Below are 27,309 nucleotides of genomic sequence, written 5' to 3'. Positions count from 1 at the left end.
ACTCAATAGCAAAAGAAAAAAATGCATTTTAAAATGGGCAGGGAATCTGAACATGTTTTTCCAAAGACAATGTACAAGTGGCCAACAGGTACACTAAACAGTGCTCACCATCACTAATCAGGGAAATGCAAATCAAAACCGTGAGATATCACCTCATACCTGTCAGAATGGCTATTATCACCCTGACCAGGGTAGCTCGGTTGTTGGATGTCGTCCTGCAAAGTGAAAGGTCAATTTCCTGTCAGGGCACATGCCCTGGGTTGTGGGTGTAACAAGAAGCTATTTCTCTCTCTCTCTCTCTCCTTCTCCCTCCCATGCCCTCTCTCTAAAATAAATAAAATCTTTTAAAAAAACCCAGCATGGTATTGGCATCAAAACAGACACTTAGATCAGTAGAGCAGAATAGAGAGCTCAGAAGTAATGCCCTGGCCTGGTGGCTCACTTGGTTGGAGCATCATCCTGATACACTGAAGTTGTGGGTTTGATCCCTGGTCAGGGCACATACAAAAAGCAACCAATGAATGTATAAATGGAAGGAGCAACAAATCAATGTTTTCTCTCTCTCCCTTTCTCTTTCTAAAATCAATAAATTAAAAAAAATTTAAGAAATAACCCATGTCTATATGGTTGATTAATCTATGACAAAGGAAGCAAGAACATCCAATGGGGTAAAGACAGTCTATTCAATAAATAGTGTTTGGAAAACTGGATAAATACATTAAAAAAATTAGACTGTATTCATACACCACATACACAAATAAACTCAAAATGGATTAAAGACTTAAATCTAAGACTTGAAACCATAAAACTCCCAGAAGAAAACATAGGCAGTAAACTCTGGTATTTATCTTAGCAATATTTTTTCCTGATATATCTCTGGGCAAAAGAAACAAACAAAAAAGCAAATAGGACTATATCAATCTAAGAACTTTTGCACAGCAAAGGAAACCATTAACAAAATGAAAAGACAACCTACTGAATGGGTGAACATATTTGCCACTGATACATCTGATAAGGGGTTAATATCCAAAATGTATAAAGAACTCATACATTTTAACACCAACCCCCCCCCCCCAAACAATCCAATTTAAAAATGGGCAGAGGACCTGACTAGACATTTCTCCAAAGAGGACACACAGATGGCCAATAGACATATGAAAAGATGCTCAACATCACTAATCAGAAACATGCAAATTAAAACCACATTGAGATCACTTCACACCTGTCAGAAGGGCTCATCAATAAACCAAGAAAAAACAAGCGCTGGCAAGGATGTGAAGAAAAGAATCCTAGTGCACTGTTGGTGGGATTATAAATTGGTGCAGCAACTGTGGAAAAGAGTATGGAGTTTCCTCAAAAAATTAAAAGTAGAACTTACCTGATGACCCAGCAATTCCACTTCTGCATATTTATCCAAAGAAATTCAAAACACTAATTTGAAAAGAGATACCATGCCTTTGTTTATTGCAGTGTTGTTTACTACAGCCAAGACATGGGAGCAACCTAAGTGCCCATCCATAGACAATTGGATAAAGATGTGGTACCTATATACAATGGAATAGTACTTGGCCAAAGATGAAATCTTACCATTTGTGATAGCATGAATGGACCTAGAAGATATTATATACCCAGTGAAATAAATCTGAGAAAAACAAATACCGTATGATTTCACTTATATGTAGAATCAAAAAAAGAACCAAATAAACAGACTTATAGATACTGTGAACAAACTGATGGTGGCCAGATGGGAGGGAGGTTGGGGGCTGGGTGAAAAGGTGAGAAAATTAAGAAGTACAAATTAGCAGTTACAAAATAGTCCCGGGGATGAGCACAGCATGGGGGAATGTAAAGAGACTAATCAGTGAGTAACATTGTACTGTGTCTGGGACCAGGTGGGTACCAGACTTAGGCGGGGAATCACTTTGTAAACTACATAAATGTCTATGCACAAACCTGAAACTAATATAAAATATAGAATGTCAACTGTAATTTAAAAATACAAAAAATTTAAAGTCACCCTTTCATCATTTAAGATATAAAGTAAAGAGGAATGAAAAAAGGGAGGGAGAAGAGGTAGGAGGGAGAGAAGTGAGGGGGGGAAAAAAGGACAAACCCAGATTAAAAGGGAACTTAAGTTTTGGGGGTATAAACAAAAATTACTGTAAAGGTCATATTTGATTTTAAAATGTTAGTCATTCCTTTAAAGAGACAAGAATCCTCACTATCATTAATTTTCATCAACACTGTGTTGGAGGTCCCAACCATAGTAAAAAATAGAAGCCATAATAATCAAAAAGAAGTAAATAAAACTGTCATTATTTGTAGATGATATGATCATCTAATAGAAGGATCCCAAAGAATTTTGAAAGCATTAAAACTTTTTAAATTGATGGTAAATTTAGCATTATTACATACAATCAGTATACAAATCTCTACTGCATTTTTTAATGTGTCAGATTCTACTGATATCAATTTTAGTTTGAAAAAGAGTCCCCAAGTTCAGGGTCCCAGGCTCACTTTAATTCTCTTAAAGAGGTTTCACACATACTCAGAATTCCCCACTGTGGGTTCCCTGGTTTAAGGAAAGTTTGTAAAGAGAATAATCAGTTAATTTCATCAGGAAGATGGTTAAGTGAAGATTTGGTAGCTAAAGATTTGTCTTGGTCTATTTTCCCTTAACAGCTGTTACAATATTTTTTATCAGCTTGAATGAAAACACAGAAGCTCCACAGAGATATGAAAAAAATCTACCATTGAGAAAATGAAATTCAAGAAGAGTAATTATGATTCCTTGTATTTAAGTTCAAACAACTGCTTTCAGTAAAGTATAAATAGAGGAGGACTGGTTTAATAAGACTTCTAATGATAAAGCCCTGGGAGCTGTTGTCAATTACCCATTAAGTAGGTTTCTCAAGTTTTTTTAAAGGCAAAGTGTATCTTAAATTGCATTCCTCAAAATATACTGTCTGTATCCACCCCATTTTGTAATAGGTAGGTGATATGTTTTAAAAGGAACATTGGCAAATTAAGGTCCAGTGGTAAGAACCAAATTACATAAAGGACCTAGGATATTTAACCTGTAGAAGCAATGATTCCCAAGGGAACCCAAGTGAAAGTGTGTTTTTTCTAATGTTTAAAGTGGGGGGAGCACATATTTAAATACCCACAAGACCAGATAGAAATTGCAAATTAATGATGTGGACTTGGCCTAGTGCATATATGTTTACCACATAAAAAGCCACAACTCAGTTCCAACTGTTTTGCCATTCAAAAATGCCAGCCCAGCATTAATAGAACCTCACATTTTTTAAAAAAGAAAATACAGATTTCTAAAAGATTTCTCAATTTAAAAATGTTGGATTTAGTTCCACGTGAGGGCGTGTAGTTTCCCCACACCAGCAACAAGCATCGCTGACACCATCGGGGTGTCCTGCGTTGCAACTCAATTCTGACACCATTTACCGAAGACACCATCAGCTTCCACAGGTTAGGTGTTTGGTCCCTACGAGACTGCCCTGCGCTTCAGAAGCCAATCATTGACCCACTGGCTACAGAATGGAGGTTCCCATGACCCCCTCCTTGAACTGCAGATGCCAATTGCAAATCCTGGCTGTTACTGTACTTCCAAGATAAGACTTAGCTATAAATCAGAGATATCCACAACCCCCTCCTAGGGTTCCATTAATTTGCTAGAGCAACTCACAAATCCCGCTTACTCACTAGGTCACCGGTTTATTACAGAGATATTAAAGGATACGAACCAACAGCCAGATGAAGAGGCACTGGGCAGTGTCGTGAACAAAGGCGCGTCCGTCTTGGTGGAGTTTGAGGCCTGGCTTGGGGGCACACGGAAGCACTGTAGTTCACCAACCTGGAACCTCCCAAAGGCCCTCCTTTTTGTTTTTTTATGGAGACTTCATTAGTCAGGCATCTCTAATTAACTTGTTGGCTCTTGATGATTGATTCAACCTCTAGCCCATTTCCCTTCCCTGGAAAACAGGAGGTGGAGCTGAAAGTTCCAACCCTCTATTCTTGGTTGGTTCCTCAGACAACCCCATCCTCAAGTGCTTTCCAAAAGTCATCTCACTAACAGAAACCCAGCTGTGGTGGAAAGGGGCTTGTTTTGAATAACAAGACACCCATTTCAACTTTGTGGTTTTGAAAGGGGGGGAGAGGTTGTTTTTGTTTTTTTCAGGAATTAAGAACAAGAGACCAAATATTGTAACAAAAGATGTTCCCATTGCTCATATCATTCAGGAAATTTCCAAGGGTATAGGTATTGTGAGTCAGGAACTGTGGATGAAGTCCAAATATACATGAGAAACATATTTTGGTCATCCGAATGACCAAATACATATTTATTACAAATCACAATATTGCAAACCCTTTATTAATCATCACTACATACAATACTTGAAAAATAATGACTGCTTTTTATTGAGTATAGAGATTCATCTGCTTTAGGAGATAATTTACAGGTGGAATATTTTTACATTAAAAATGAGTACTGCCCTGGCTGGTGTGGCTCAGTAATTGAGCACCAGCATGTGACCTGAAAGGTCACTGGTTCAATTCCCCATCAGGGCACATTCCTTGGTTATGGCCAGTCCCCAGGTGGAGGCATTAAGCAACTGATTGATGTTTCTCTCCCTCTCTTTCTCCCTCCCTTCCTCTCTCTCTAAAAATGAATAAAATTTTTTTATGAGTACAATAGGTAAAATTTTAATGTCTTTGTGAAATATACAGAATAGACGAAAATATATACAGCAAAACAAAATATTATAAAGTAAATACCATTACACAGCAAACATTACTTTCTCCCCAGAAGCCCTCACAAGCCTCCTCCCAATCACAATCCCTTTTCTCTCTGCTAAAGACAGCCATTCACCTGACTTCTCTTTGTCTGAAATCTTTCACCTCCTGAAGTGAAGGTTCTCAAAGCTGCATGTAATATTCTACATTAACTATTTTCTTTCAGCATTTAAGGATGTGCTGTCTTCTGGCTCACCACTGTCTCTATTGTAAAGTTAGCTATTAGTCTTATTGTTGCTTTGAAGTGATTTTCTTCCCATCCCATGTACCCTGTATGGCATTCATAGGGCTTCTTGTATCTGACTTAATGTCTTTCATTAGTTTTGGAAAATTTTCAGCTATTAGATTTTCAAATATTACTTCCACCCAATTCTTTCTCCTCTCCTGCTCTGGGTTTTCAAGTACACAAATGTCAAATATTAACATTATATGCCCTATGTCTTTTATACTTTCTTTTTCCATCCTTTTCTCTCTCTGAGCTTAATTCCAGGCAGTTTCTTCACGACATTTCAGCTGTGTCCATCTGTTATAAAATCCATCCACTAAGTTCTTAAATGTAGTGTTCAGTTTTAGGATTTTCATTTTATTTTCTTTTATAGTTTTCAATTTTCTCAATCTTAAACATGTCACGTTTCCTAGAAGCAGAACCTGAGCTTGGAATTCTTGTCTAATTGGTATTGAGGAAATGCTCTTAGATGAAACTTGTAAGGAAAGCAGGATGGGGCGTGGGAAGAAGCTCAAGAGGTTTATGTGACTGAGGTCCTTACCTTGATCCCATAGGTTGGAGCTCTGGAGCACCAACAGCCTCACACAGTTGTCCTCCCGGAGGCAAGCCGGTGGGGGATTAGTCAGTTATCGCATTCCAGGGAGGGTTTGGGGGAGGTTCATGCTGACCTCCCAGGGAATTCCAGGAGAGATGACCCCTTCAACTGAAGACAATTCCCCTAACAATGGGATGAGCTGTTAACACTTGGGGGTGGGGGGTGGGGTAGAGTGGGAGTGAGCGAATCCACCTAGTAAATAGAATCATGGTAGAGCACTATCAACATATCAGGCATGTTTATGATACAGTTTGTGCTTGATGATATCTGGATCTGCGGATGGTCTCTTTCTGTTGTCTATTGTTTCTTTTGGTTCCAATCAATATTTCGTCTCCTTGCATACTAGTTATTATTGAGTGCCAACATTATATGTAAAAAAAATCACGAAATATCTGAGACCCAGGATTTTTATATTTCTCCAGGGAGGATCTGACTGCCTCTGGCAGGCTGCTGAGCATTCACATTAGTATTGCTGAATCACCTTAATCCAGTCAGGGGCTGAGACAATTCAGAGCTGGGCTGCAATTTCACTGAAGCCCATTTTTTCACTCTTACTCTCAGAGTATCGCTTTTTAGAGTCCCCTGGTAGGCCATTGTGAGTTGGTTTGAAACCGGAAAAGTCTGCATTCGTGCTGCCTGTTACTACCAGAACCAAGAAGCAGAGACAGGGATCGAATCTTTATGGGTGCTTTATGCAGATGGCCAGGGATCTGAAAAGACTACAGGTTGTGTGCCCTAAGAAACCATCTTACATTTCCTTTCAAGCCAGCCTTTTTGTAAGGAGGAAGAAGTGTAGGAAGGGGATTTGGAATTCAGGAAAGAGATTAATCAGATAAAATCTGCAGTCTGGCAATTTCCCCAACATCCTTTCATCCGCTGACTGGTGATTTTCTACCTGGGTCCTGTGTCCTGTGTGTCCAGGGGATGTCTCTGCCGGAAATATGATGGCTCAGATAACATCTTGATTGCTTAGGGTCTCTTCTGGAGCACACAGGTTGACTTGCTTGCAGTCTCCTGGAGTCAGGGTGGCCCGTACCTTCTGTTCTGAAACTGTAGCTTTTTACATGCATTAACTACTAAGTTTATTAACTATCACCTAAAACTAAAATATTCCAACTCTTGAGCTCCCCCTTCAGGTTCACCACTCTAGAAGAAAGTACGACATTCCAAGATCATTGCTGAAGATCTCTTCCTCTGTTTAGATCTTGGCCCTGTAAGTCGTCATTACCTCGTTGTCATGCGCTTATCCCCCAAATTCATGTTTAACTCCTAACCCCTCAGATTGTGACTGCATTGGAAGACGGAGCCTTTAAAGTGGCAATTAAGTTAAAATGGGGCCATTGCAAGGGTCCTAATCCAATGACTAGTACCCGTATAAGAAGAGGCAATTTGGTAGGCATGTTATATAACTTTTTGCATCTCTATGCATGAATGAGATTGACATATATTTTCCTTTCTTTATATAGATAAGCACTTGGTACCAAAATTATCCTAGCATAAAAAAAAAAAATCAGTTGGGCAGATCCTATTTCCTATTCTCTAGAAGTGTTTATATAAGACTGCCATTAGAATTCACTGGTGAATTCATTTCAACCTAGAATGTTCTTTGTAGATATTTTTAAAAAGAATTATGAATTAAATTCCTTTGTTAGTTATAGGACCATTTAGATTTTCTATTACTGCATGTGTCAGTTTGGGAAAGTTGGAGAAGAGCTTCTCCTGAGACAGTATTTTATAGAAGCTGCACATTAAAATCATTTGGGAATCCTTAGAGGTTCCAATTTAATCTGGATATTAGTACTTTGTAAAAAAGCCTTTTTTTTAATTTAAAAAATATATCTTTGATTTTTTGTGGTTTCAATTTTTATTCATTTATGTATTATATATTTACTATAAATTTTAATTATATATTGCACATAAATGGATACAATTACTGGCATATAATCAACATATTAAAGAAAGACAAACACAGTAGGTTATCTCACCTCTACCCCATCCTCATCTACATTTTTCTCAGTCTCTTAGAAATCGCCATTTTCATTAGTTTCCCATTAACTTAGCTAGTGCTTTTTATTCAAATACAAGTACATAATGTGCATTTATACACACGCATTCTTATTTCCCATCATACAAAAAGGGAACATATTTTATCTATTGTTCTTTGTATTTAGTATCTGATGCTAAGAAATCACCCCAAAATATCCTGGCAGTAATCATTTATTGTGGTTTTAGTCACTCTGGAATTTAGAAGTGGCTTGGCTGAGCAGTCCTTGCTCAGGATGTCTCATGAGATCACAAACCAATGCTAGCTGGGTCTGTAGTCACCCGAAGGCTTGAGGAAAATCTACTTCCAATGTGGCTCATTACATGGTTGGCAAGTTGACCTTGGCAATTTGGGGAAGGCCTCGGTTTCTCTCCACGTGGGCCTCTCCACAGGACTTGCTTGAGTGTCATCAGGGCCTGGTGACTGGCTTCCCGCAGAATGATCACTCAGAGAGACCAAGGTAAAAGCTGCAATGCCTTTGACAGGCCTTAGGAGTCTCATAGCATCACTTCCATCACATTTGCCTGGTCACACGGACCAGTCCTGACTCACGAGGTTGTACATACCAGGTGAAGATCATTGTGGGTGTTTTGGAGGCTGGCTACCACGTTCTGTATGTTGGTTTTTCTTTTTCTGTTTCAACATGATCTGTCCTGGAGATCTCTCCATTCACTACATAGAAACCGTCCTCATTCTTTACATAGCTGTATAATATTCTATTGCAGGATATACCATAGTTTATTCTACTATTCCTCTGTTGTTACAGTAGCTTTTTTGTTTTGTTGTGCTATTATAAGTGCACCAGTGAATAATCTGGCACTTATGTCCCTTCATTATGTATTCAAGTTTGTCTGCAGGGTGTATTCCTAAGAATTAAAATTGTTCTGTCAAAAGATGAATACATCTATTGTACTTTTTGCATTGATATCGCCAAATGTCCTTCCATAGGAAAGGTGTGACTTTGCACTTTCATCAGCCATGTATAAAAGTTCATGTTTTATTTAGCACAACCTTGCCAATTCCAGGATTTTTGCCAATATGATAGATGAGATATGTTACTCAATAAAGTTTACATTTGCACTTCTTTTATTATGAGAAAGGTTTAGTTATCTTTTTAGATGTTTGCAGTGTGATATATGTGTATGTGAATTGTCCATGACCATTGCCAATGTTTTCTAGTGCACTGTTAAAACTTTTTCTTCTGTATTCTTATGATATTAAGGAGATTAGCCCTCTGTTTGTGATAAAATGTGCATATTTCTTTCCAGTTTGTTTCCACTTATAGTGTTGTTTGCCTTGTAGAAGATTTATATTGTTGTTTTTTGTTGTGTGTTATATCCTATGACGATGCGGTTCCCGGCCCGTGGGATCCGTGCGTTGTGGCAGCAATGGATAAATTCACACGGACTACAGAAACCCTGTGGAGAAAAAGGGACGGCATGGCCACTCTCGAAGTGAGACAGAGGGTGAGAAGGCCAGAGAGCGCCTGACCCCTGCCTGGACAGGCTTTTATTGCTTTTGTGGGCACATTACATTGAGGATGGTCCTCATATACTATGCACAGGTTCACTGTAGGTGATTACCTTGTACAGACAACAAAGGAAAGAATGTTGCTAATTACTTCAAAGAGAAGGATGTTGCAGATCAAGGGGGAAAGTGGTTGAACTGGTTACACTCCATACTTCGGAGGTTTAGCTAGACTTTAGGAAGTTAAAGATACTCAGTAAACATTTGTTGCCTCAATTCAGAGTGAGGGAGTTTTAGCAAAAGTCTCATCACAGCCTAGGTACAATGCAGACCTGATTCCCCATGGGAGTACCCACTGGCTTTTCCAAGTGGGGGCTGGGCTACATTTCCCATATGTGGAACAGTTCCTTATACTATGATAGCTATATAAAGAATGAGGAAGTTTTCTGTGTAGTGATATGGAGAGATCCCATGTTAAATCATATTAAACAAACAAACAAACAAACAAAAGGAAAACCAACATACAGAATGTGGAGCCAACTTCTAAAAGTGTACCAATTTTCTTTTATGACTCTGGGATTTTGGGTTATAGTTGGAAAGGCTTCCTCATTCCAAAGTTAAAAAAGGAATTTACTCATGTTTCTAGCACTTTTATGGCTTTGTTTTATATAAACTTTTGAGCCATTTGTAGTATATTAAGTCATATGCTATGAGAGATGCATTCACACTTTTAACTGTTTTCCAAATAACTACAGAGTAGTCCCAATGCCAATACCATTTATTAAAAAGTCCATCTTTGCTCCATTGACTTGACATTCTTCTACATATTTTATTATTTGACTTTCTTTTCTATCCCATTTTTCTATGTATTAGGGCCTTGTTACACTGTTTTAATTTTAAAGCTTTAAAATACAAATATTTTAATACCTGATGGTGCTAAAACTCCCACACTGCTTTTCTTTTAGTGGCTATTCATTTACCTCTTCATGTAAATTTTAGAAAACAGCTAAAACACCCCAAATCCTAATCACATTAAATGTTAGGACCTGTGGGACACAAAGGACAGTTTTGGGGGGAACATCTAAAAATCTTCCTTGGTCTCCTAGAAATAGTTGAAGCTCACTCTCTCTACAAGGAGGTAGGAAAAACACACGTACTTCCACGAGCCAGCCTTTAGATAAAGCTGATACCACTTGGAAGGCAAAACTGAGGGATTAAAGGAACAGGATCTTTGATTACACCAGGGACCATCTAGGTCCTGGCCCCCCAAACTGCCACACTACCTCTACATTTCTCCTTTATTATTTAAATAAATTTGCACAGGACTTTTCCCCCTTGCAACTAGAAACATCCTAATATATCAGAGATGCAAAATCTCCAGATTTATCACACAGAAACTTGACAATTATCAACAGATGAGGTCAAGGTAGGGTTCAATTCATAGTTTCAATGGAGGTCATGTTTATGTGCATTTACTCTACTTGGAGGCGGCAACTACTCATGAGCCAAGTTACAAGAGCATGAATTTTTACTGTACAACTTTAGAAAATTAATATTTTTTTAAAATAAACCTATCACTGGAAATATACCTACCAGTTTGATCAACACAGGCACAGTTTATACTTCTTTACCCGGTATAATTATTACCAGAAATCCCTCACTCTCAAGTTACCCTGGCTCTAAAGCATGTTTTTTGGATTAATAGAGTTTTATCTTTAGAAAAATGACAGTAATCTGAGGAAATGCCTAAAGATCTTTAAAAGTCAAAAAAAATTGAATCATTAAGCCCTGTGACTGGTTGTGGAAAATAGTGTAACTAGGGAAAATATGTGTGCCCACAAAGAATTGTTATGTGTTGTTTTTATTTTAAATACATTGTTGTAATTTCCTATCTATTGAACTGCTGCTTTGGGGATGGATACTCGGGGCTTACAGGACCCTCATTTGTAAGAAGAATGATGCGATTCTTTTTTTTTTTTAATTTTTAATTTTTTATCCTCACCAGAGGACATTTTTTCATTGCTTTTAGAGAGAGAAGAAGGGAGAGAGAGAAACATTGGTGTGAGAGAGATGCACCAATTGGTTGCCTCCCATATGCACCCAGAGGGGGATTGTCTGAGCAGGGACAAGATCAAACTGCAACCTAGGTACGTGCCCTGACTGGGAATCGAACCCACAACCTTTCAGTTATGGGACGATGCTCCAACTAACTGAGCCACACTGGCCAGGGCAGAATGATGCAATTCTTATGAAGACATAGTAGCGAGCAAGGTTTGAAAGCATTGACAGGTACTACATTAAATACATAGATATTTCTTCTATCATCTGCTACCATGTCTAAAATATCTCTGTAATCCAAACTCATTTGAGTTCTAATTTCTTCTTTAGTTCTTTATTAAACTGAAGTAGCACTGCACAAAGTATTAATAACAATACCTGATCAGAAGGAAGCTGGCGTTGGCATGTGGAAGCAAATCCCCCCAGACAGGAGCAAGATGGAGTCAAGGAGGGATGAGGGCCCCTGGTACTCAACAAGAGGCTGAAAAGCCAGGCTCTGCCTAAGCATCTGTGGCAAATCCTGGTATCTAATGTAACACCTCTCATGCGCACTTTTGTCTTCCTCAACAGGTTATTCTATCTCAGCAGTCATAAAAGCTTGAAAAATATCAGAGCTGATGCTTATTATTGCCTGGTATTGTTTTTAAAGTCGCATCTGTGTTAATTGGCTTTATGACTTTTGTCCAAACGCACACACCGATTAAAGGAGGTTCAGCGGTGAGGCAGACATACAGCCTTGTTCCACACAACATCCATGCACTTTCAGCGTCTTTCCACACAGATGAGGTAGGGCTGGGGCTGCAATGTCATGCCTAACCTGGGCTTCAGATCTGGAACCGGTTCGTCTGGAAGATGCAAGTGAAACCGCTGAAGCAAGGCTGTGAAAAACAGGAACATTTCCATCCAAGCCAGCTGTTCTCCAAGACAATATCTTCTTCCTAAACAGAAAAAAAATGCACATCATAATTCTTTAAAAATCCACAAATTTACCAAAATTTATGTCTTATATATGGGTGCCATTTAGGAAATCTGGACTTTAAAAAAAGTTAGAACAGATTATTTGTATTAAATAATTTTCTTAAACTCCAAAGAAAAGTTGATTTTTCATCTCCCAGAACCCATTTCTTCACCTTCTTTTGTCAAATCACGGACTTGTGGAAACTTAGTAGTTCGCCCCCCGCTTCCCTTGCATCTTTCAACGGAGCATAAGATATGCCATGAAAGCTCTAATTGTTCTAAAGATTCAAGAGAAGATGATTCCATTTCAAATGACTACAGGTGTTCCCTTCCCAAATAAAAGAGTGTCCAGTCCATCTTCCAAGGGTCTTGTGACCTGTGTACTCTTTGGCCGCAGAAGCAGTATATTTGGAGGTGAGGTACAATAAACTGGGGGCCAAGAGTACTAGATTTTAGTTTCACTTCAAATTATGAGTCATTCCCCTCCCACAGCCTCAGTTTCTCAAGTTACTTGTTACTGGCTTTTTAGCTCTTGGAGTTGTGATTACAAGCCAAAAATCCACACGCAAATAAGTTTCAGAAGCCAGAGCTCTCAACAGTTTCTAGATACTAAATTCAGGCTTATTTTGAGTAGAAATAGCTGTTAACAACCTCTAGTTAAACTATTCTCTCCTGTGAGAATCAATGCCATTTTCAGAGTCGGAGTATGTGATTCTACAAGAGGATGCCTCAAATTAATATGTTACAGTAATGAACCATCATCATAATGTGTCCTAAAGTTATGGCCCATGTGCAAGTTCTCTTATCTAGGGAAAATGGAACCAAAGCTTCCTTCCTGGAAAAATATCCACTGTTGTCCAGAAATCGCTCAGGATAGAATATTTCCGGGTCCTTCCAGTACTTTTCATCAAAGTGTACAGAATAAAGATTTGTAATTACTGTTGTACCTTTAGGAATGGAATGACCACGTACAACTGCATCTTCAGAGGTTGCATGGAAAATCCCTAATGGCACTATGTTACAGAATCTTAAAACTTCGTGCAAAACTGCCTCGGTATAAGGCATTTTGCATTTGTCGTCCCAAGAAGGCTTCCCACTGGGTCCCATAATTAAATCAATCTCTTTCTGAACTTGTCCTGTCAGAGACAAAAGTGTTCGATTTATTATGCAATGCTTAAAAAGTAATATCTAGAGTAATGTCCCTTTGGGATAAAACAAGGGATAAACTATAATAAGTCGTCAACAGGGTATGGGCACACCCAGATTCAGATTTTTCATGATTTGGGAGTTCTATTTAAATATATACCATGTACCTGGTACTACCAGTAACCAATGCTCTGAGTATGAAAACCACATTAAAAGAAATAAAAATCAAACAAATTTAGAACTGGAATAACACCTTACTCTTGGCAAGGAAAATAGTGAAGCATGAAACTTGAATGGAAACAACCAGGCTTCAGGTCCCAGCTCTGCCACTCCCAGGGAATGAGGCTGGACACGTCAGCCACTCATCCTTTTCTCCCATCTCTAAAATAGGCATAATAAGCCCACCTCTGAGGTTTTTACATAAATTGAGAGAATAGATTTGAAAACTCTATAACTATTAAATATTTTTCTTCTTGGCTCACACAGCAGGAGTTCCTATCTAAAATGCTTTGTACATGGCCAAAGACTCTAAAGCACGTGTGAGTCCTTAATGTAAGTTCGGACCTTGACATCAAGAGAATCCTCACCTTGAATGTTCGGATAAAGGGCCATGAAAAGAATCGCCCACCGTAACACATTGGTTGTAGTTTCGGTTCCAGCAATGATGAGTTCGCCCACGGAGAAAATTAGGTTCTCTTTGGAGAAAGTAGATGACGGGTCATTTTTCCCTTGGTCCACCTCATCTAAATATGCATCAACAAAATGCTGGGGTAACCGAGGCTTTCTCTTCATGGCAGCGTTTTCAACAAGCCTGGAGAGAAAATCATAGACCACAGTGGCATTTCTGAACAGCTGCTGGTGTTTGCCAATCCATGGGAAGGCGTTATACAGGAAGACGGAGGCACTGGCAGCAAGTTCCACGTTTTCACTAAATAACTCAATCATGTGCTGAAATTCAGTGTCTTCATAAGTGAATCGGTGTCCAAAAATGATCAGATTGGTTATGTTTGAAACAGCATTTGTTATCAATTGTTTCAAGTCAGAAGGTCTGCCTTTGTATGTTTCAACAGCGTCAATGAAAAATTTGGTTTCTTCTAAAATTTTCGATTCAAAAGACTTTTGACCATATCCAAAATAGCGAAAGCTGTTTACGGCTAATCTTCTGTGATCCACCCATCCTCGGCCATATTTTGAATTGAGTAAGCCTAAAAAAAATGTTAAAAAATGTATCATTCCTACATCCCTGAACCTAATAGCTAAAGAGGCTATGGGAAGTGGGGGGCTGGGAAGATTGTCATTCCTCTCCAAATCATGTTTCCATAAAACTAAAACTAGACCCAGTGGATAAGCCCTGTTTTCTACCACTCATTAGCCATAAAATATTATAAACATAAAAAAGCTTGTCTACTCTCACCTGGGGGCAGGCGAACACACCTATAATTCTCCCACCACAAGTCACTGGACACTCGTGTGTAATTCAGCCTGGGTGAACTAGGCCCAGGTGACTTTACTATTCAACTTTTACTATAAACCTAATTTACAAAAAACAAATGACTTCATGTTCTATGCGCAAAATTATATTTTGGATTAAATAAATACCTTGAGATTGTATTTCTAAAATTAGAAATTTTCTGCTTTAATAGACTAGATTTGAGCATATAAATTTCCTCCTGTTAAAGGCATTTTTTGCCTAAGATAACTCTAGCAGAGGCAAGGGTGGGCTGAATGAGGTGTTAATGTAGGGAAAATACTCAAGCAAAAAAGAGAATACTATGGCCGAATGTTTGTGCCCTCACAAAATTCCTATGTTGAAGCCTAACCCCCAATGTAATGAGATTAGGAGGAGGGGCCTTTGGGAGGTAATTAGGACATGAGGGTAGAGCCTTCCTGAATGGGGTAAGTGCCCTTATAAGCAGGGACAGAGGGTGCTGGCTCTGGGCCACGTGAGGATACAGGAAGAAGGTAGCTGTGGATAAGCCAGGAAGCAGGCTCTTTTCAGACTCCAGTCTGTGGGTGTCTTGATTTTAACTTCCCAGCCTCCAGCTCTGTGAGAATAAATGTCTGTTGTTTAAGCCACTCAGTCTACACTATTTTTGTTATAGCAGCTCGAACTATGACAGAAGGCAAGCATGAAACTCCAGCTTCTAATGTCCATATTTCTTGCCTTATAATTTCTGACTCTCCGTAGAATACTGTGCTGTTCTGATGTGGCTGCTATGGAATAGTTTCCCTTTAAATTAGTTATCAAGGGGAAAAAAATCTTTAGCACATATATTTGTGTAGCATGTACTTTATTCAAAATTTCATTCATAACTGGTATGTAAGTGCACCTATAATGAAAAATGTCATGTTCTCTTTTCTATGTGAGGAACCTAGGTAATCCATGTTCCAATAATTGTGCAATAATATCTTGATTTGGAGCTGGGCAGAAATCTTATATTCCTATATTTAACTCTCTTTCCATACTCCCAGATAACTGTTCATTCAACAAATACTAAGTTGGTCAGAAGGTTGTGGGTTATTGTTAAGCTGATTAACAAGTACTCATTCCACACATAATTATGCCGCACCTACTATGTTCCAGGCAGCTTTTTATATGTCACAGATATCCCAGTGAACAAAAGTGGCAAAAGATCCCTACTCTCAGGGACCTTACATACTACAGAGGAGAGGCAAATGAGCAAATAAATGCCACGGCAAGGAAGCAGACATAGGGTGGTCAGGGAAAGCCTCTCTGAGAAGGTGACGTAAGTGAAGACAGAGATGACAAAGCGAGTCCAGCAGCTATCTGGGGAAAGATCACTGCTGGCAGAGGGGGCAGCTAACCTACGGGAAAGGCACTGAGATGAAAGCAGGCCCTGTGCAAATATACGTGTACGTGACACATGTACAAGAAGGTACAGAGGGACCTTGTTACAACCCTACACTGGCCAAGTTGTATGCTTGACCAACGCTTCCCCCAGGAGTGGGCTGATGGTAACTCTGGTTTCTCAGTTCCAAGTTCAATGCACATGTGTCTTAAAATAACACAGTTTTCTATTTTTCTTTTACTGGTTCTTGAAAACCTTAAGTTCAGTGCTTATTTTATCTTTATTTATAATAAAATAGTCCAAACTATAAATTTATAGCTTTGAAAAAGATAAACTATATATTTTACCTCAAATATTACTCTGATCATACCACCTTTCATTTTCATAATTTCTTTAAAGGTCTTCTATTTTAATTGTGGTATAATTTCTTCTTTTGCCTAATTATTATTTAGAAAATTATTTCAGAGGCTGGGAATTTGAATTTTATTTGTAATATTGCTTTCAAGTATCATTATTCTCTGTCCTAAGAATTTGGCATTAAAAAAACTAGTGTTTCCTTTGCATTAGTTGATTTGCTTTGTGAAGTGATATATGGATAATTTTATTTTTTTTCTTTTCAATCAGTATCTTTTTAGTCTATCTAACCGAGGTATTATTAAGTTTTTCTTTAAAAGTAAGTGTGCAGTGCCCTGGCTAATGTGGCTCGGTGGACTGAACGCTGTCTTGCAAAACTAGAGGTTGCCAGTTCAGTTCCCAGTCAGGGCACATGCCTGGGTTGCAGGCCAGGTCTCCAGTAGGTCGTGGGAGAGGCGACCACACACTGGTGTTTCTCTCCCTCTCTCTCTCCCTCCCTTCCCTTCTCTCTAAAAATAAGTAAATAAAAATCTTAAAAAAATAAAAAAGAAAGGCTGCTTCAGGTTCTACAATTGTATGAGCACTGTCACCAAGCACCCAAGAGTGGCTTCAAAAAGCACTTTTGATTCGAGTGTGCATACACGTGTATGTGTTCCTAACTTGTCTCACCAAACCTGCACATATTAGTAAGTGCTAATTCTTTAAGACATTATTTACACTATTTATTAGAACTCGATTACGACAGTAGAATTAGCAGGTACAGCTCTAAATATAGCGGTGGGCAAAAGTAGATTTACAGTTGTTCATATGGAAAACAATACGGTAATTAATAAATAAGAAATAATACATGAGCAAATGGTGTTTCACATACTCCCAACTGTAAATCTATTTTTGCCCACCCCCGTGTGACTGTGATGTAGCCTGAAAGTCCTCAACCACTAGGGTCTGTAGCTTAAATTGATTAGTTAATACTTTCCTGTTATTCAATACAATAGAATCCAAACTCTATGTGCTAAATTTACATAAGAAATGTGATTCAAAATAGTTTAGTAATCACTAAAAAGGTGAAAATAAACATACCTCCCATTTTTGTCATCTTCACGAATAAAGGAAGGCATGGTCTGTCTGCAAAAATTTCACTTTGGTGAACAAGGCACTCCTTTACCACATCATAGCCATTCAGAACCACAGTTGATATACCTCCAAGATCTAAACTGAAGATCTTTGAGAAGAAAAGAAAAACAACATTTAAATGGCAAAGTGTATGGAGGAATATAACCGTGGAAATTAACATGTACTAAGCCAGTTCTTCCAGATTTGTTACATCCTTGAAAATGTAGGCATTTGTTACTCAACTGACAATGTTTAGAGTGCCTTCTCTCTACAAGGCGTATCAAACACCATGATTCCATTATGCATTCAATGCCTGAAGACAATCTTTTCAATGGTATTAAAGGAAGGAGTACCAGACTCGGAAGGCCTGGGTTCCAATTTAAGCTTTGCCATTAAACACATATAGGACCCTGTGCAGAACCCTCAACATTTTGGAGCGTCAGGGTTGTCACAGAAAGTATGGTACTTGATTTAGATGCTCTTTTAAGATTCACTCCAACTCAAAACATTCGATGATATCCAGGAATTTCTTTTTATTACCAAGATGAGTGGGGAGGCAGCACCATCTAACATATCCTTTATCACTCCAGACTTAGGTAGGGAAGGGGTTGCCAAAGGCGTAAGAGACAACTTTGAAGTATAAACATACTGTAACTAGGCCCATTTGTATTTGGGTCCCTGAACCCCATGAAGTTGACAAAGTGGGCCCTAAGGGAATATGACCTGGGAAGAAAGGCTTTGCCAAAATCACAAAAATTCAACTGAGTAAATTTGAAGATCTAACTGACTTTATTGGATGATTCATGAATTGAACAGTATCCCATCTAGCAAGCACAAAGTAGCTCCAAAGACCTGTAGAAAAGGAAAGGACTTTAAAGGCAGAGAAGAGGTAGGAAAAGGAAATCACTGTTTCAGGCAAAGTCACTCTCAGAAGGGGAACAAAGAAGTCTCCCCGGTACCTTATCTAACTAGTGCTGGAATGGTAATTTCCTGCTGACTAGTCAAAGGTTACATTCCTGGTGGAGGCTGAAACTGAGTTAACTTAGATACTAAGTCTTGCTTTGCTGCCATGGGGTTTTTTAGCACAAATGACTCCATTTTGGACCTGCTGGCTCCTTTTAACAGTATTTGCCATATAGGCACAGGTAGCTACCCCTCATCTAAGGGGAAGGCCAGACAGAATACCCATCCTATGCCTTTCGGGAGCTTCTCATGTGCTTTAGCTCAGGTTCACTTATGTCATACCTCTTACAGTCCATTCTAACTAGGCCCGTAAGGGACCAGTCCAGTGAGAGAAGAGTGCTACCTTATCAGTGGGATGCAAAGAATGCTTATCCCCATCCTCTGAGAAGTTGGCTGAGAGCTTTTTAGGAGCCAAAACACTGCGTAAAGCCTCATCTCTGCAAACAAAACAAAGCAAAAGAAAACAAAACAAAAGGCTTGGCAGAGAATAGAAGTTCAGCAAATTCGTTACAGCAGCAATTGTGATGAAAACTCCATGTAGGAACAGAATCAACCATCTGAGCAATGGAGTCTTTGGCACAAGAATAGGCCCTGCCAGCCGAGCCGCAGGTACACCCTGAACCTTGGGGAAGGAGCGTGGACTGCCTGCCACAAGCAGTGGTATCAGTCAAAAGCAGCAGTTAAGAGTTTCAGCAGAGCAAAGGTGGGATTTTTTAGTTGCCAAAGCAGAAATGAAATGGTCTGAAAGGAAGTATTTACCCAGAAGTGTAATTTTAGCAGATACAAAGGAAAACCTCCTCCTCCTGTGTGTCTCCTTTACTTCCAATACTCTACTACAGGCGTCTCCGACCTCCGGGCTGCAGAACCAGGTCTGGGCTTGTTAGGAACCAAGGCTGCACAGCAGGAGGTGAGTTCGAATGCAAAGGGCTTGAATCATCCAGAAACCATCTCCAACCCCAGTCCATGGAAAAATTGTCTTCCATGAAATCGGTCCCTGGTGCCAAAAGGGCTGGGGACCGCTGCTCTACTACACTTTTTTGTTTTTTTTAAAAAAGCATTTTATTTATTTTTAGAAAGGGTAAGGCAGGGAGAAAGAGAGGAAGAGAAACATCAATGTGCGGTTGCCTCTCGCACACCTCCTACTAGGGACCTGTCCCGCAACCCAGGCCCAGATCCTGACTGGAAATTGAACCAGTGACTCTGGTTTGCAGGCTGGCATGAAATCCACTGAGCCACGAGCCAGGGCTCTTCTACATTTCTAACACCAGATGTGTGGGTTTTCCACACCTCAAGCAATTCTGGGACAATAGCTGCGTGTCCTACAATTTAATTTAATTCTGATAGATCTACCTGGAGACAGTTTCAGGTTCCACATATTAAGAGATCAGTTCCACTCTGGTTGATGTGGCTCAGTGGATTGAGCACCAGCCTACGAACTAAAAGTTGCTGGTTCAATTCCCAGTCAGGGCTCTTGCTTGGCTTGTGGGCCTGTTCCCTGGTTGGGGGTGTGTGAGAGGAAACCTATCAATGTTTCTCTCTCACATCAATGTTTCTCTCCCTCTTTTTCTCCCCACCTTCCACTCTCTAAAAAAAAAAATAAAATCTTAAAAAAAAAAATCAGTGCCACAAGAGTTCTTCCCCACTTCAGATGCCAATCACAAGTCCAGGTTGTTACCTGTGCTTCTGAGTAACAGGCTATAAACCAGGGGTTTGCATGACCTTCTCCTCAGGTTCAATTAATTTGCTAGAGTGGCTCACAGAACTCAGGAAGATATTTTACTTGCTAGATTTTAGCTTTATTATAAAAGGATATAACTCAGGAATAGCCATGTGGAAGAGATGCACAGGGCAAGGTATGGGGAAGGGGTGGGAAGCTTCCATGCCCTTCCAGCAATGCCACCCTCTGCTCATCTCCATGTGCTCACCAACACAGCATCTCTGCAAACCCTGTAATTTGAGGATTTTTATGGATATTTTATTACCTAGGAGTGATCAATTAAATCACTGACTACTGGTGACTGATTCAACTTCCAGCCCCTGTCCCCTCCTCAGAGGTAAGGGGAAGGGATCAGACTGAAAGTTCCAACCCTCTAATCCTGATTGGGTCTCCCCCAAACAAGCTCTCATTCTTTGAGCTTTCTAAAAGTTACCTCAGGTGGGACTCAGGCATGGTTGAAAGGGAATTGTTATGAATTTTTTAAAAAAGACAACCATCCTTTATCACTCTTAAGACAGGAAATTCCAAGGCCTTTATGTGCCAATTAATAGACAAAGACCAAAAAATATATTTCTTACTATAAAGCACTATATCACAGCAGAGATAATAAAAGAGTGACATTAGTGAATAGCCAATGGTCCTGATGCAGAAAACAAACAGACTGACGATTTCACAAGGATGATAAAAGACCCTGGGGTTGAAAACTGGGTTAATAGGAAGGCAGAACAAACGGGAGCTATATTTCAGGATAAGCTGTCAGGCTGTGGGCACTAGGGATTACAAAAACCAGGGAGGAGCCATGCTTGAGAACACTGTTCTACAATCCACATTTACTCAAAAATTTGAAATGTCCCTGTACTTGAGGGTAAAACTGGGGAAACTGGTCCTAGAACTAGCATCTGTCCTGCATTTCGCTGTTTTTCAGGTGTTTTGGTAAACGTTTGTGTATAAAACTGAAAATTTGCCCTTAAGTGACTTTGATCTATGACATGATCCAAATGAAGTTTGTATGTTCTCTGATTTATTCCATAATTTTTAGTAGTATTATGGGCTAGTTATAATGCAGGCAGAGATGGAAAACAGGAACACGTGAATTACTTTCTTTGTTTCCTAGCAGTCGGTCTATGATCTTCAAGTGTCTTTCCCTTCCTCAAACCAGCTCTACCCACAATTCTTCACTATCTCAGTTAATGAACACTCCATTTATCCTTCAAGCTACTCAGGCCCCAAAGTGCCCTTAACCCTAACCCTTAGTATTCTCCATCTCCCTTGCCGTAATTTAGTTTCCTTCATACTCTGTACTTTAACATATATATATAATTTACTTATTATGTTTGTATTGTCCGTCTTACCGCCTCCCTCCCATCCCCACCTGGTGAGAATGTAAGCTACATGATTTCTGTTTGTTCACCACTCTGCCTGCACACCTAGAACAGTACAAAACGTAAGATGACAACTGATAAATGCATGTTGAATTAGTGAAGAGTGGTGGAGGTATACATTTAAGCAGATTATTAGCCCTGGCTGGTGGATTCAGTGGACTGAGCGCCAGCCTGTGAACCAAACGGTCGCTGGTTCAATTCCCAGTCAGGGCACATGCCTGGGTGGCCGGACAGGTCCCCAGCAGGGGGTGTGCGAGAGGCAACAACATACTGATGTTTCTCTCCCTCTTTCTCCCTCCCTTCCCCTCTCTCTAAAAATAAATAAATAAAATCTTTAAAAAATAAAAAGCAGATTACAGCACCATGGATTAAGTGCTAAAAACAGAGGAATGTGGAGAATGCTGTTGATAAAAACTGAAAAGTATTTGCCACACACTCTTTCACCTTTACTTGGGCTGTTTTCTCATTTAACAGCCTCCCTTGAGTGCCATACTGTCCAAACCATCCCAAGTCTTTAGGGACCGTCCTCCATGAAGCCTCTCTTGGAGCACTCTCTCCTCTCCTTTGACCCACCACAGCACATGCTTAGAAGCTCCCAGGGCACTTATTTAATACTCCCTTGAACCACAAACATTCATATTCTTTTTTCAAAGACTTTATTTATTTTTAGGGAAGAGGGGAAGGGAAGGAGAAAGAGGAGAGAAACACCTATGCATGAGAGCTACATCGATCGGCTGCCTCTCGAATACCCCCAAATGGGGACCTGGCCCGCAACCCAGGAAGGTGCCCTGACTAGCAGGCCGGCGCTCAGTCCACTCTGCCACACCAGCCAAAGCCAGAAACATTCATATTCTTGTCTTCTCTTGCCTGCTAGGTTATAAACGTCTTAGAATAAATGATTTTAAGTCTCTCATCTTTGACCCTTCCATAGAATCCTGTTCAGTGCCTTGCATAAAAGTCTCCATAAATGGTTACTATACATTGTAAATAATAAGTTATCAACTCCACTTGCCTTGAAGTAATTATTTTATTGTCCTATGTGTACCACCTGAAAACAATCTGTAAGAAACATTTGTTTACCACTTTACTAGTTAGGGATTGTTTCTCGAAATTTGAATTAAGATTAAAGTCACTGTAGAAGCCGACGCATTCAGAGTGAATCTCCAAGGAAATGGTAATTCTTGATGGGGAGCATTTCTATTTCAGATTGCCTTTAAAATGAATGCATAAGATCTGAGGACTGGTTGTCTTCCATTATAAAGGAGAACTGAATTCACAGACTTCATAAAGTCGATGTCACTTGAAGTGACTGTCATTTCTCATAAGCAATTTTCAAGTCCAGGCTTTTTATACAAGCCCACATCGCCAAATTATAAAGTCAGATAGTGCAAAAATAAGATTGCATTTACGAATAAGCCTTATAAACAACTTTCTACAATCTTCCAGTAGTACTCCTCCCACTTCCAAAAAAGGTATAGTGCTAATATTATACCTGTAGAGTGTATTAACAACTTACACTAACTTCGAGACTTTGTCAGAATTGGGAAACACCTCTAAGATAATGGGAGACCTTTAAGGATATTTCACAACTAAGATAAAGATCAAATGCTGCTCTAGTTTAGAGTTAATGTTAGGTGGTATTTAGGTCTAAGGTGGAGTCAGACAAACAGTGTCTACATCTTTTTCGTTACTTTCTCTTTTTCCTCTACTCCTCTTGCCTATTAAAAAAGTTTGATTTTACCACCTCCAGTAAAGAGTCCTCTTTGTAAAGAACCATGGTGGCCTAAAATAGCTGGACCAGTAAACACACACACACACACAGAAGGTTCACTCATGCAAAATTCTTAAATCCATTGACCCAAATCTACCTATCCAAAGATAAGTCTTTCAGTATGTTTCTAATTTAATTTGTAATCTGTTGTGATAGGATACTTAGATTACCACCTTCCTCAAAAGAATGTTCACTGTAAAAACTGCATTCCTTTCAAATATTTATGTATAAAAAACACATTCCTCTTCTGCAAGACATCATTTCAAAAAATTGGTTTAAAAATACGTTTGAATTTGTAGGCCAAATAAGTTGTTCTGTAATTAATCACCAAGAACATCAGAGTAGCACTTAACTGTTCCCAGTTACTTTTATTCTCATTATGTACACGAGGAAATACTAAGATTCAAAGACGGAAAGGGCATTTTTTTCTGACGAAAGAGGATCAACCTCTAGTCTCATACTCTGACATCCAATAATTTCTCTAGAATATTATGATGCTTTGTACTAACACAGTAAAGATTAACTATATCAAATGGAAACACACTCATATCTCGGAGAACTAGAGGGCGAAAAAATTCTTGTGTTTGCTTTTCCTAAAGTCAGCTACCCTTTAGTGATATGAACCATTAGTGAGCTGCAGAAAACTGGACTAATTCTTGTAAAACCTGGTTTAGGTAAAGATTTAAGCCCCAACCTGAAACACGGTTGCCAAACAACCCTGCCGTGGTGGACAATTTGATCGATTTTCTCCCTCTCACTACACTGTAACTCCCTGAAGCCCGGCTGTGTGGGCCTCCTTCTCCTGTCCATCCCTAGCACACGACAAGCGTCTGCTGTGTTGCTTCCCATAAATGAATGGACTCAGAACAAAGCAGGTGAGGTCAGTCGGGGCCAGTGCTCTGAAACTGCTGCCTCCCTCTGAGGTCTGGCGCCCTTCCAAACACAAGCTTGTGTTTCGGTCCTTTCCCCCACTAGTCAGCAGCGGTAGTCTGTCCGCTGGTCACCGGCTTTTTCGGGCGCAGTCTCCTCCTCCGTAACAGGGAGGACCAGCGGTCGTTTTCCTGGGCGCTGTGAGTTTAAAGGAATCCACGTTGGAAGGGGGGCTGGCCCGCAGCAGGCGCAGGGTCAGGGTTTGCTATGAGGATGATGCTGGCCTGTCAGCATGACACTGCTCACTCACCCTGCGCTGTAGGACTCCGCACCCACTTGTCATAATCCATTCATTCATTCTTTCACAATTATTTACCGGAGCCCACCTCTCTCCGACCAGGGCCTTCCCGGATCCTTGCTAATCCTCACAGCGAAGGCCTAGACCAGCCGTGCTTAAAGGCAAACACCCCAGAACCTCCTATTACCTATTCACTCGGTGTTAGAATTCGGGTGCCTACTTTGCAGGGAGGCCTTGGGCTGGAACATGGGCCGGAACTCATTCCACTACGGCAGAGCCTGTGGGCCCACTGCGCAGGCGCGGGAGCACTACCTCGAAGGTTTAGCGGACTGAAAGACCCCGCAGGGCGTCAAGGCGGGTAGGGGTCCCAACCCGGCGGGGCTCCCCGGGCCGGGGCGTGGCTTCGAGGGCCCCTCCTCCCGACCCAGGAAGTGGGTTTCTCTCCTAGCACCGGCTACCGACAGGTCCGGGCCAGGAGCGGCCGTCGGCCTACCCGGGATGAAGGCCGGGGCCCTCCCTGCCCACGGCCCGTTGGGATGTACCTCGCCGTACACCTGGCTCAGCTTTTTCATGTAGACATGGGGAAGATCGGCCGAGGCGGCCAGCGAGTAGATGTTGCCGATGAATGGCAGCCCCGACGGACCCGGGGGGAACCCCGGCGGCCGCCTCTGCTTCAGCAGCTGGCGGACCCCCAGCGCGACGAGCAGCAGGAAGAGCGCGCAGCCGACAGCTGCCGCGCACACCTCAGCTCTGCGAGGTTCCCCCGTGGCCGGGGCCTAGGGCCTGTGACTATCCGCCGCTGCGGAACTGGGCTCGCCCCCTACTCCGCCGCACCCCATTGGCCCGCTACTCTGAGGTCCCGCCCCAGTTTCAGGGCCTCTGGCCCCTCGGGTCAGTGACCTCTGGCTTCGAGTTCGCTGGGTGGAGGTGGGTGCGGCAAGCTGGCTGTGGGCGAGCGCCAGCCCGGGTGGCACTGAGCCTGGAGGCCCTTTGCAAGGTGTTGATACCAGGGCGTTGACGACTAGTCAGTTCAGCCTCCCTCACTGGGCAGAACCTGCCTCCTTTGGGACCATCCCGTACTGAGGGGTCTTTTTAGGAACCAGGTCTGCCTATTTCAAACTAGAAACACTGGAGAGCTTATCACCACTGCGATCTTTAGCTGAACCTGACAATCTTTAGAATCTCCATTAGAGAATTGATAAAGCAATATAAAAATATATAATCGTACTACTCATCTGTTCTTTCCTTCTATTTCGAGGCATCTTTGTGTGTGATTCCTTGAAAACTGTGATTATGCAATATTTAGGTAATCGGAGTTAATTATACATCTTTTCACCCCTTCCTGGTCTTCCCCAACTGGTTACTTCCTGCCAATCACAGAGGATTCTCGGTCTAGAGTTGCCCAGGGATAGTACTTACTAGTCAACCTTTCTACCTCTACTACCTAAAATTAAGCAACTAACTGCCTATTTGCTATTTCTGTAGCTATTTCTGTTTTCTATCGAGCAACACAGGACCTTCTCTGCAGGGGACTCTTCTAACCGCTGCCCCTAATTGTGATTCAGCAGTGGCAAGACTTACGGTCCTCATCAGTTTATTAAAGCTTATTCATGCAACAAGTATTTATTGAATGCCTCCTACCGTGTGGTATCCTAAACAAAGGAGGCACATAGGTGAGAAGAGCAACAAAGTCCCCACCCTCCTAAAACTTACATTCTTGTGAGATGGAAGAGGAATAAGTACATAATTAATTTTAAATAATCATAAGCAATGAAAATAAGTGTGTTATACAGAATGCCTGAGCATGGTGAGATAATTTAGCAGGTAAGGGATGTCAGAAAATGTCTCTTACAGAAGATGACATTTGAGCTTTGATCAAACAAGGAAGTATATTCGTTTTCCACTGCTGCTGTAACAAATTACCATGAATAGTGGCTTAAAACAACATGAATCTATTATCTTATGGTTTTGAGCTCACAAGCCCACAGTGGATCTTCCTGGGCGAAAGTGAGGTGTTGATATGGCCGTGTTCCTTCTAGAGGCTCTAGGGGAGCATCCGTTTTCTTGCCTTCCCCAGGTAGGCTGCCCACGTTCCCTACCTTGGGTCTCCTCCAATCTTCCGCCTTCAAAGTCAGCAATGTTAGGCAGAGTCTTCTCACATGGGCTCTCTCCAACTCTCCTGCCTCTCTCTTCCACTTAGAAGCATCCTTGTCATTACATTGGGCCCACCTGGATAATTCAGGATATATTCTCCATCTCAAAGTCAGCTGTTCAGCCACATTAATTCCATCTGACACTTTGTTTCCCCTTGCCATGAAACCTAACACGTTCACAGGTCTTAGGTATCAGGACTTGGACATACGTGGGCTGAAGGAGGACATTATTCTCCCTGCTGTAGGAGAGATACCTGAGGAACATCTGGAGGGTAGTATTCCAAAGAGAGCAAAGGCTCCCATATATAAGCAAGCCCTTTCCTCTGAGAGTGTTTCCAGCCTCTCACTTGATGAAAGAAATGTCTAAACCTGTAAGAATATTTATGAGTTTATTTGAGCAAAACTGATGACCCTTGCCGGGAAGCAAAATCTTAACAGATTGAGAAAATGCTCTAGAGAATGGCAGTTTTGCACCTTATTTTATTCATTAGAATCAAAGGAGAAGATATAAGAGGGTTACATGAAACCCAGTGGTGGTAGATTAGATTGGTGGGAGAAAGCAAAGTGGAGAAA

At 40.7% G+C, this 27,309-nt stretch overlaps 1 protein-coding gene across 1 annotated transcript; it reads right to left on the bottom strand.

Annotated features, from left to right (window-relative positions):
• Nucleotides 1–9,866: 9,866 nt before the first annotated feature.
• Nucleotides 9,867–26,898, bottom strand: CYP2R1 (cytochrome P450 family 2 subfamily R member 1). The gene is made up of 6 exons (XM_053924423.1): nucleotides 26,683–26,898; nucleotides 25,126–25,359; nucleotides 17,550–17,691; nucleotides 13,893–14,510; nucleotides 12,971–13,295; nucleotides 9,867–12,145 (listed from the first exon to the last, which is right to left on the bottom strand). The coding sequence occupies exons 1-6, from the start codon at nucleotides 26,896–26,898 to the stop codon at nucleotides 11,965–11,967; spliced, it is 1,716 nt and encodes a 571-aa protein (XP_053780398.1). The 3' UTR covers nucleotides 9,867–11,964.
• Between the last annotated feature and the right edge of the window lie 411 nt (nucleotides 26,899–27,309).

Source organism: Desmodus rotundus, chromosome 5 (genome assembly GCF_022682495.2).
Source record: "Desmodus rotundus isolate HL8 chromosome 5, HLdesRot8A.1, whole genome shotgun sequence".
In the NCBI taxonomy this organism is placed as follows: domain Eukaryota; kingdom Metazoa; phylum Chordata; class Mammalia; order Chiroptera; family Phyllostomidae; genus Desmodus; species Desmodus rotundus.
This window is presented reverse-complemented; position numbering and strand designations above follow the sequence as displayed.

Excerpts from the sequence above, each read along its gene's own strand:
- CYP2R1 (XM_053924423.1), bottom strand. The coding sequence starts at position 26,898 with ATGGCAAGGGGAAACAAAGTGTCAGATGGAATTAATGTGGCTGAACAG. Across the intron at positions 17,692-25,125 it reads TGAGCCAGGTGTACGGCGAG|ATCTTCAGTTTAGATCTTGG; the intron begins GTACATCCCAAC and ends TTCTTCTCAAAG. Across the intron at positions 14,511-17,549 it reads GAAGATGACAAAAATGGGAG|GCTTACTCAATTCAAAATAT; the intron begins GTATGTTTATTT and ends CATTTTTTTTAG.